Source organism: Microtus ochrogaster, linkage group LG1 (genome assembly GCF_000317375.1).
Source record: "Microtus ochrogaster isolate Prairie Vole_2 linkage group LG1, MicOch1.0, whole genome shotgun sequence".
NCBI lineage: Eukaryota > Metazoa > Chordata > Mammalia > Rodentia > Cricetidae > Microtus > Microtus ochrogaster.
Window position 1 is genome coordinate 52,987,349 of NC_022027.1, and position 10,153 is coordinate 52,997,501.

At 39.3% G+C, this 10,153-nt stretch overlaps 1 protein-coding gene across 5 annotated transcripts in view; it reads right to left on the reverse strand.

The window, feature by feature from the left end:
• Mapk10 (mitogen-activated protein kinase 10) overlaps positions 1–10,153 on the reverse strand; it is a 297,033-nt gene that overhangs the window by 15,718 nt on the left and 271,162 nt on the right. For all 5 annotated transcript variants that reach the window (XM_013350889.2, XM_013350890.2, XM_026785125.1 and 2 more), the window contains 2 exons: positions 3,709–3,772; positions 1,684–1,761 (listed from right to left, as the gene is read on the reverse strand). In XM_013350889.2, coding sequence (XP_013206343.1) covers positions 1,684–1,761; positions 3,709–3,772 — 142 coding nt within the window. The remainder of the gene's footprint in view (positions 1–1,683; positions 1,762–3,708; positions 3,773–10,153) is intronic.

Sequence of the window (10,153 nt, forward strand, 5' to 3'; positions counted from 1 at the left end):
TTTCTCTGCTCCCCAGCTTCTGGGTACCCCATTCTCTGCTCCCCAGTCAGGAACCTGACTGTGTGGTTAGGCTAGTGGAATTGGTTGGCCAGAGGCATTTGTAAGTGTCTGGAGACCCAGGCTGAAGAACACAAAGAGCATTGTAAGCAGAGAAGATGGGATGTTGACAGAAATGCTGGAAATAAATCTGCTTTCTTAGGGCACAGGGGCTCTGTTGGAATTTTGACTTGGGGCTATTGGTGTCATGGTCTCACAAATAATTTATCTATAATTTTGTCTGTGTCCTGAGACTATGAATGAAAACTGAAAAGTAATTAATTAATTTAGCTATCCTAATGCCAAGATAAGCTGGCCTTCAGGCTGTGGCATGGCTCTTGCTGGATGCTTAACCTTAAAGTGATAATCAGGGGGAAATAGTGGAGCAGGAATATTTTAACTATGTGTAGTCTGGCCAGAAAAGAAGTGACCTGAAACTTGTAAATAGTTTTTAAAAACAAGCACAGTGAAAGGGAGCCAAATACTTCAAATTTGCTAGAGAAATGCAGAAAACGGTCAGACCCCCATGTATCCCAGGAGCTAGAGCACTGGTTCTCAACCTGTGGGTCGAGACCACCTTAGGGTCAAATGACCTTTTCATAGGGGTCATCTAAGACCATCAGAAAACACAAAAACTTGCATCACGATTCCTTACATTAGCAAATTGCAGTTATAAAGTAGCCATGAAGACAATTCACGATTGGGGGGTCACAGCCTGAGGAACTGTATTAAAGGGTCACAGCATTAGGAAAATTGAGAACCACTGCTCTATAGAATTGTAAATTCACTTGATGGCTTTCCCTGGAGAAAGGGTACATCTGGTGCTCAGATCACACAGGACCAACCAGGGAAGTGTCTTTCCAGAAATCAGAAGTGCTTGGTAGGTCCACAGAGCCCCAGATGTGTTCCAGATGTCACCAGACCATAGTATCGTCCTGAGGGTGCTAATATTTTAGGTATGTAGAATTCAAGAATTAAGGCGTCATAACGGTTTCCACTAATATTTTAAAGAAAGGCCAGAGATGTAGGGTGATACACAGCACGAAAAGGTAATACATGAAGTTGTGAAGGTGAAGCCTGGGCTGAAATAGAGACCCTGGGAAACTGGAGATGCCAGGAATATAAAACATTTGCTGAGTGAAAGAAAGAGTCTTCCCCAGCGAAGAGCACACCAATTGGGCATTCAATACCAAATGGTCAGCCCTGAACATGTACATAAAGGTTACATGATATAGACCGAGATGTTTATATTTGGGAATGTGTATGTACACGCCATACCCCCATACATGTACGTATACATGTAAGCATGCAATAACAATAAAATAGAGGCCATGAATTTGAAAGAGAGCAGGAAGGGATATATAGGAGGCTTGGAGGGAGGCAAGGGAAGGGAGAAATACTGTAATTATACTATAATCTCAAAAATAAAAGTGTTATTTTAAAAAAAACATGCTTGGTTATTATAATTAGAATTCCCAGAATGAACGCATGGTTTCAAAAGAGAAAGATAAATGCAACATAGGGCATAGTCTGTCATGTGACATCTCTGTTCCCAGACTCTGTAAGCAGTTTTGTCTGTGACTATGCCCTCATAGGCCAGGAAAACACACAGTACTGGGTTTGTGGTCATTCACAGAGAGCGAGTACCTGAAGGGGAGGGTTGTCCTTTTACCACGCCGTTCTTAGTCTTTTCTTCTGAGTTCATGACTTCCTTGTAGATAAGTTCTGTAAGAAACAGTTGTCTGTGTCATTCTAACAGAAAAGCAAAGACTTCCTTAATCTATAAACAGATGCACTGACTAAAGACAATTAACATTTCTGTGGCATTGAATAGAATATTAAATCACTGGGGACTTTCAATCTTCCATTTCTATAATTGCTTGCATTGAGCACGAAGCTTAGCTAAAGCAGGTCCTTGATACAGCAGATAAGCCAATAAATGTCTAGAAATAAATACATTACTGTTTTCTGAACTGATTGTGATGGCTCCTGAGTACAACGATTTAAATAACGTTGCTGGTTTGTTCACTTGTTTCTTGAGTGGCTTTTGCAGGACTGGGGTTCATACCCAGGGCCTTGTGTGTGCTAGGAAATTACCCTCCCCCTGGACTGTGTTCCCAACCAGTGCCTTCACTTTGGGATGCTCTTGTTTCCTTTTATAGTAACTTCTTCCGTGCAAATCCTATGAGCTTTACATCATAATCAATCCCTACAGCTTCCGTGTCTAATACTATCTTCCTTCCAGACTTAACACCTTGGACTTCTAAACACAAGCACAACAGAAACCTAAGAATTAAAAACCATCTTGTTCATCCCCAGACTGGCAGCCAATTTCTTGTCTTAGCCTTGAGAGCTCTAGTTCTTTCTGTTGCCAGACTTAGCTGAAAATCATTCCGGCCACTGAGCCTTTGTTGCAATGGTTTATGCACCACCATCCTCCACAGGTACATCTACTTTAGCATGCACCCTGCTCACATTGGCTACATCTTCTCTCTTACTACCTCATAAACCCCAATGATGCCACCCTTCTGTACCCACCATCTGCCCTCAGTTTCTCCCTGGTGCCACTCATGGGCTTGTTTCCCATGCTCATCAACACGGTCCTGTGGCCAGTGGCATCTCTTCCTAAGACCCTCTGCCTCTTTCTACCATTGGTTTCTCCTTGTGTCCTCCATCTGGTATTTTTCTTTTCCCAGCTTGTACAATGAGTTCTTTAACAGTTGCTCAAAATTTCCTTTCTCTTTTGTTCCTGCTCATTTTACTTTGACCATGAGACACCATCTGTATTCAGATTCCTTAAATTCATTCTTCTCTGTGGTTGATTAAATTAGTTTAACAGTTCTTTGTAGGTCTAACTCCTTTTTCTCTTTTGTGTCTCTCTCAGGATAAGTTTGAAGCTACAGCATGCATTTGGAGAAGTTTCACTGAAAAAATGGAATGATAGGCTCACTGATTTGCTTTTATTTAGGTGAAAAAAATAAGCCTCCTGGGTTCACATATATTCAATGTAAACTCTCAAATCTGGCAAATTTTGTAAATTAATTTATGAATTAACTATATTTAATTTTTAAAACTTGAAGTGCATTTCAAACTTATTTTTAGATTATGTTTTGTGTATTTGGGAGACGGGGGACATAGTCAGAGAACTTATGGAAGATAGTTCTCTCCTTCCTCCTGTGGTCCAGAGATTAAATGAGGATTTTCAGGATTAGCAGCCTCTCCACTGATCCATCACTCGAGCCACCAAACTTAATTTAAATTTAATATACAAACATAGGAGCTTAATTTTTAAATATTAAATGAAGTTTGACCTCATGACAAACTCTTTGGCAATCAATACTATTTTGCAGAGTTGTACATGATTAAGTTCTTTTTATTCTACATCAAATAGAATTTTTCTATTAACATAAAAGACAGATAAACTTTAGGTAATTTCAAAGTATTTTCTTTTTCATTCATTTATGAGACTAAACTCAGACACAGTATATACTGGGCAGACACGGGTGGAGCTCCAGCACTGGCCCAGTTACAGCCAACGCAGTATCACTTCTCAACCAAGTGCTGTGCAAGAGGAAGGTGCAGGGACTGTCTTTGTATGGACTAACAGGATGCTCTCTGGATTCTGACTTCCAAGGAAGCAAAGTGTACGTAGAAACACAGTGCAGGTCTCACCTTTCCATTCTTCAATGGTGTGCTCCCGCTCGTCCAGCTGTTTGTCGTATATCTGAGGAGGAGGCTGCGGGACAAGAAAAGACAGTTTCTATGACAACCAATCCAGTCACGACAGTGCTCTCATAATGATCTGTGGACAATACCTTGCCACTCATTGATTTTGGTGGTGACCATACCCTGATATAAGTATTTTGGGGAATTAGAGAGGCCCAACAGTTCAATTTTCTCCAAAATCTTGTGGAAGATTTACTAACATCTTGCTCAACTCACACCTGAAAATCTCACTTCCTGGCCCCTTCGTCTCGAATCCCTACAGAGAGACAAGTGGCTGGATAGCATATTTGCTTGCAAAGACCCAGAATCAGTGTTCTCTGCTCACACAGCTGGTACTGCTCTCCCAGATGATAGACTTTTTCAATTTCAACATATTCTAGAGACTGTCCTATGCTGCTCTGTAAAGCATAGCACAAGTTCCCACTGCAAAGCGAGATTTGAATGAAATTAACCTTTGGTTTTTCTTGAAACATTCTAGCATGCTTCAGACATAGCCTAGCACTCTCTGATCAAATGGTTCTACTCAATCCCCTCCAGGCAGAAGAAGTTTCTTGATTAATATAGAAATACAGAAAAGGGGACCACCTAAACCCCCAGAGTGGCCTCTGGGTTGCTCTCTGAGGTGACTTCAGCCTGACAAGATGCAGCTACCATTTATTTAGTACGGAGGTCAGTACGACAGGCAGTTTCCACAGTCACACACTTCCTAGGATGGCGGTTTCCATATAAACTGTCTGGCCTCTTGTTCCTGATATGCGGACTTGGGGAAATCTGCCATATAAACTAGAAAGCCCCAGCTTAGGTGACACAGCACAGAGAGGCAAACGAGTCTTGGACAAGCGCATCAGCATAAGGTGGAGGGAGGTGAGCAAGAGGAAACATGGTATCCAGCCCTGACCAGTCCAGGCAGGAGCTACACCGTTTCTGTTACAATGGGAGGAAGCAGCCTAGAATCCATTCTTGTCCAGTAGGCTAACGGCAATAGTGTTTGGGAAACTCAAAAGTGTTACAGGATCAGAGGAACTCCCACCTATTAGAGCATGGATTCAAACAAACAAACAAACAAACAAACAAAAGGGTGTCCTTACAAGGAAGACTTTCTTGAAGATTTTTCTCACACATTCTTGTTTCTGTGCAAGATTCATTGGCCCAGAAGCCACCACCAGAGCCGTGTGGCCCTTGTTGTTCAGATGCGGCCAACAGAGCAGCGCTACTCAGTGGTCATCACACTGACGATGAAACAAAGGAGGCCTTGGCTCTGCACCCTCCCAACCCAAAGGAGAACCCTGAACATGGACTGCAAAGTCGAGGGCCTAGAGCATCGACCGTTGCAATGAGACCTAACCTAGGAAGGACCGTCTCCTTCAAACCGTAAAGTACGTCTAAAGGAATACATTGGTTTTCTAGAAAGAAAAATGGATGAAACTGGAGCTATTTTTCGATATTTACGAAACTGTTCTAAACTAAGTGAAGCGGAGTGTAGACTGGAAGAGATATTTTGCGGTGTGGCAGACTGTCTTCTGTCCGTCCTGAGAACGTGAGAGGCGTACTAAGCCTGAGAGAACGCATGCGCAAACATTTGGAACCCAGAAACTCTGAGCTTCGCTGATTTCTCCGTGCTCTCACGAAAGACTGAGCTAGGGATGCTGTGTGATTGGCTTCCCTGCAGAGGAGATTTTTCCATTCACGTCTCGAAACTGAACATGACTTAAAACGATAGTTCCTGCCAAGGTTCGTAAATGTCATTTTCTGCAGCAAAGCTATTTTCGGGAGGCTTTTCTGGGAGCTTCGGCGTGCAGATGTCCCTGGTGTCCAAAGCACGAAGCACACAGACTCTAACCACAAACTACAAAGGCAAGTGAAGTGCCAAGTCCGCGATTTTTGCTTTCAGTGAGCTGCGAGGGATGCTTTAAGCTCCTTTGTGTTTATGGCTACCACCTTAACATATGAGTCCTCTGTTTTTTGTTTTTTTTTTTTTAAATAAGTTTGGGTTTTTGTTTTGCTTTGACGTTTTCCTGAAGAGAGTAAGCAAATGTCACCTACAGTGGAAAAGTGCATTCACACAAACATGTCACCAAAATGCCAGTGCAAAGGAGTTCTTGGCAATAATGGAAAGACAGTAGAGTGATAACACACTCACTCATATATTCGTGTTTAGGAAGCAGTCATTAGCATGTGATGTTCCGTAATAGCCCTGCCTTCACATGTGAAGGGAATGTCTGGTGTTTGATTAGTGAGCTATTCTCTTTCTTAACCTCAGTAAATGGGAAGGAGTTTCCTTTAGTAGGTAAAATTTTAAATAAAAAATAAAAAACAAGGGCAAAGAAACACGAGGCATTTTAGAAAATCACACCTTCACCATGAGTTAGTAAATATGATCTTCCATTTACTAACCTATTGAATTCATTTATTCAATAAAAAATCTTAAGTTGTGTGATAATTAGTGTTAATTGTCAATTTGGCAGGATCTAGGATCACCTGGGATGATAGGCTTCTTTGTATGTCTAGGGAATTATCTTGAAGAGAAGGACCCACCTTGATGGTGTTAGGACCATCCCGTGGGCAGGGGGTCCTGGCCTAGAGCAAAGGAAGAAAGAAAGGGAACAACACCATGTATCTACTGATCCCTGCTCCTGAAGGTGAGGATAACATGACAAGCTTCTTCCCGCTCCTTGGGCTTTGGCCTCTCTCCATAATGAACTCTACCTTGAGCTAGAAGCCAGAATAAAGGCTCAAGTGCTTTCTGTCGAACATTTGTTAATATTTTACCATATCAACAAGACAAGGAACTAAGACACTTGCTGAGCACGTACCAGACGATACTTAAAAATGAGACTTCAAAATGGAATAATTTGACTGCCAAACTCAATGAGCTCACTGTTAGGGAGTTTTCCATTCTTCGAAACTGCTACAGGGCACAAAAAAAAAACATTTTAAATTTGAGATAGCATCTAAAATGTTGGAAAATATAATGAAGTATCTTCGATACCAATATTGCTGCTGTACATGACTAGAAGAAAAAGAAATATGGAAGGGGAACACAGACGGGTCCTACACTCTCAGTTCTCTTTGAGAGGTGAGTAAGTGAAGATCACCATCATTGTTCTAGTTAGGATTAAGCACCTTTGTTTTCTGAGAGGCCATAGTTGTGTAGGCTGTTTATACACACCTTAACAATCATCAGAATCAAGAAACTATGATGAATATTCAAATCTGTAACTTGAAGTCACATGACTAATTAGTGACAGAATTTTTATTAAAATCCAAACATAAGGAGTTATCCAGACCCAATGGAGTTTATTCTAAAATAAACTATATTTATATTAAGGCATAGACACGTAGCCAATGTGCTGGCCATAGTCGCCCCAAAGAACCCGACTTTATGCTCGCTGTCTTTTTGTAAACTTTTCTACCCTCACAATGCCAAGTGTGATGGACTGGAAGATAACTGGGGATGTTGGGAGATAGTGTGATAGAGATCTGAGGTATATAATTGCATGACAAATTAAGGATAGATTAATGATTTTGCATTTCAATTTTTTCTATAATTTAGGCTTAAACTATTGCAGCTATAAGTTTTTGCTTCTACAAAAAAGCATGTCAGCATTTTCTTCTAATTATTCAGCTTTTCAGAATGTTAAACTCAGAATTGGGGAGGTGACTGACTCAGAGGTTTTGAGTTTCGGCTGCTCTTGCAAAGGGCTCGAATTCAGTTTCCAACACCACATCAGGTGACTCAGATTCAACTGCCACTGTCTCCAGGTCACCTGACATCTGCACTGGCCCCCATGAGCACCCACAAATACATGACACACGTACACACACGCACATACACACAGATATACACGTACACGAATAAAAATAAACCTTTTTAAAAAAGAATATAAGATTGAGCTCTTGGAAGAATGCAAGTCTCCACACACAGCCAGGGTTGAGGAACACAGCTGTCATTCTGTGGTGTGCTTGCTGGCAGAAATCACTTCTCACGGAAGGGAACTCTTTAGTCACTACCTTTTCATTCTCTGGTTGATCACTATAAGATGAAATTGTCTCTTTCTTTCCACGTCATCGTGTACCACGTATTTAAACAAAACTTCTCTACTGAACTTGATGTCTCAGCCCATCCTATCCTAGCCTCCTGAATAATACTGGTTGTGGTACTTTCATGTAAGTTATGAAAGACAGTTTAGTGAGTGTTCGGTGCCACCTTGAATCAATTTGCAAATGAAAATACAGAAACACTGAGAAACAACCCCTCCTTTTCATGATCAGAGAGGTAATTAGAGCAAAGCTATGGATAAACTTTAAAGTTTCCCACAAAAAAAGACAGAGCGAATAAATCCTTTTGAGTTCTAGAAATATTAAATTGGATAATTTAACACTTGCAAAATATTTTAATTAAAGACAAGTTTTAGCCTGTGATTCTAATTTCTATTTCAATGTTCTGTTAGTTCACATGTGTAACTATATCTGGAAACCATCACACGGCAATCAATACTTAGATTCCTAAATGCTTTCTGTCAAAATATCTTGAACATCAATACTTCTGTTCTGACTCTTAAAGCAGATGGGAAACAGAAACAAAAGTTGAACAAAGTCATTCCTTTTATCCAGTTTGGGACACAAGGATATCCAGCATTCACTTTACAATCTGACATTTTCTTCTGTGACTATTATGTTCTGACCTATACAGCAGCCATCTAGATGTTGGTTTGTGCTTTGAGCCTCTGTCCAAAGCAGGCTTATCCATCTTTGTCTCTACTGCTGCCTTTCAAAACATGGTAATAAAATATTTATAGCCCCATGATTTTGTGTGTGCATTCTATATTAAGCCAAGAGGTGACTTAAAGTACATGATAGCCTACCAAGTTGAAGCCTGCTTTGTTTTCCCCTTACAAGTTTGGCAGTTTGATTATTGCCAAAAACGCATATCTTATTGAAAAGTTTTAACCAATAAATGTATTTTAAGTGCAAAATTGGATAGATTACCAAACACATTTAAGGAATATCTTATTTAAAATATAATCTATTTATAGAAGATTAATAATTTAAGAAGAGTTGAAATTTCTGATGAACAAAACATTTTTAAACCTTCTTTTCCTGATCAGACAAAAATGGACACATTATGTCCCATGCAGCGCTAAGTCATATGTAGTTCTGTGTTTTCAGCCCCTTCTCTGGCTAATATCATATTTTAGAATATACTTCTACAAAACAAATCTTCAAATACTGAAATAATATCACCAATTCTTCAAAATTACAGATATTTAATACATGGCTACAAAAAACCATGAAAGACAAGTTTTAATGGCAACATCAGAAAAATCCAATAATCTTATTAGCTGATCCACAAAGGAAGGGAGGCATTATGAACCACCTGGCAAAAAATTCAAAATGATTGTCTTAATAGAATTTAGAAAATAAAACACACACACACACACATACACAGAGAGAAAGAGAGATACAAATAATGAAATCAAGAACACACCTAAAATAAAAACTAGAAATTTAATAGAAAGATTGAAACTATAAGCAAAAATTAAATAGAAATAAATATGAGCTGAAAAGTAATATGTGAAAGATACCATTATGGCAGACTCAAGCAGCAAAATTTGTGAACACAAAGGTAAGAAACTTGAGATGAGGAAAAGGAAAGAAAGAAATGAAGAAAATTTACAATAGTCATAGGGTAGTTTCCAAACAGAAAAGTTTTGTACCATGTAAGTTTAAGAAAGAGAAGACGGTGGTATAAAACAGTTACTTAAAAGTTAATCACAATAAAACTGTCCAAATTTCAGGAAAAGGTATGAATATCCAGTTATTATAGGAAAACTAAAGGTCTTTAATCATTTTAAGCCAAGCAAGATTAAAGATACAAAGATAAATATATTCTAATGCACAAAGATACATTCTAATAATATTACCAAAATTCAAAAACAGATTGATGATCTTACACTTGGTAAGAAAAATAATAAATAAATAACAAAAGGGAGTCTCAGTAGAAAACTTAGAGTCCAAAATAAAAGTGGAAAATACATTCAAAGTGCAGAAAAAAAGGAAGGAAGGAAAGAAGGAATTAAGGAAGGAAGGGAGATAAACAAAGCTATATTTAAGAATATATATTTATATACATACACATATATGCATACAATTACAATGAAATACGAAGCCATAAATTTGAAAGAGAACAAGAAAGGATATGTAGTAGGTTTGGAGGGAGAAAAGTTGTGAATATATTAATCTCAAAAATAAAAGCAGTAGGTTGCTGAGGAATCCCATCTGGACGGTGGACTACCAGACGTCCAAGTTTTGGTGCTGAGGAGTTCATCTGGACGGGAATGGTTCCTGCTTCTACACTGAAGAGATACACCCAGAGAGTCAATCACAGCAA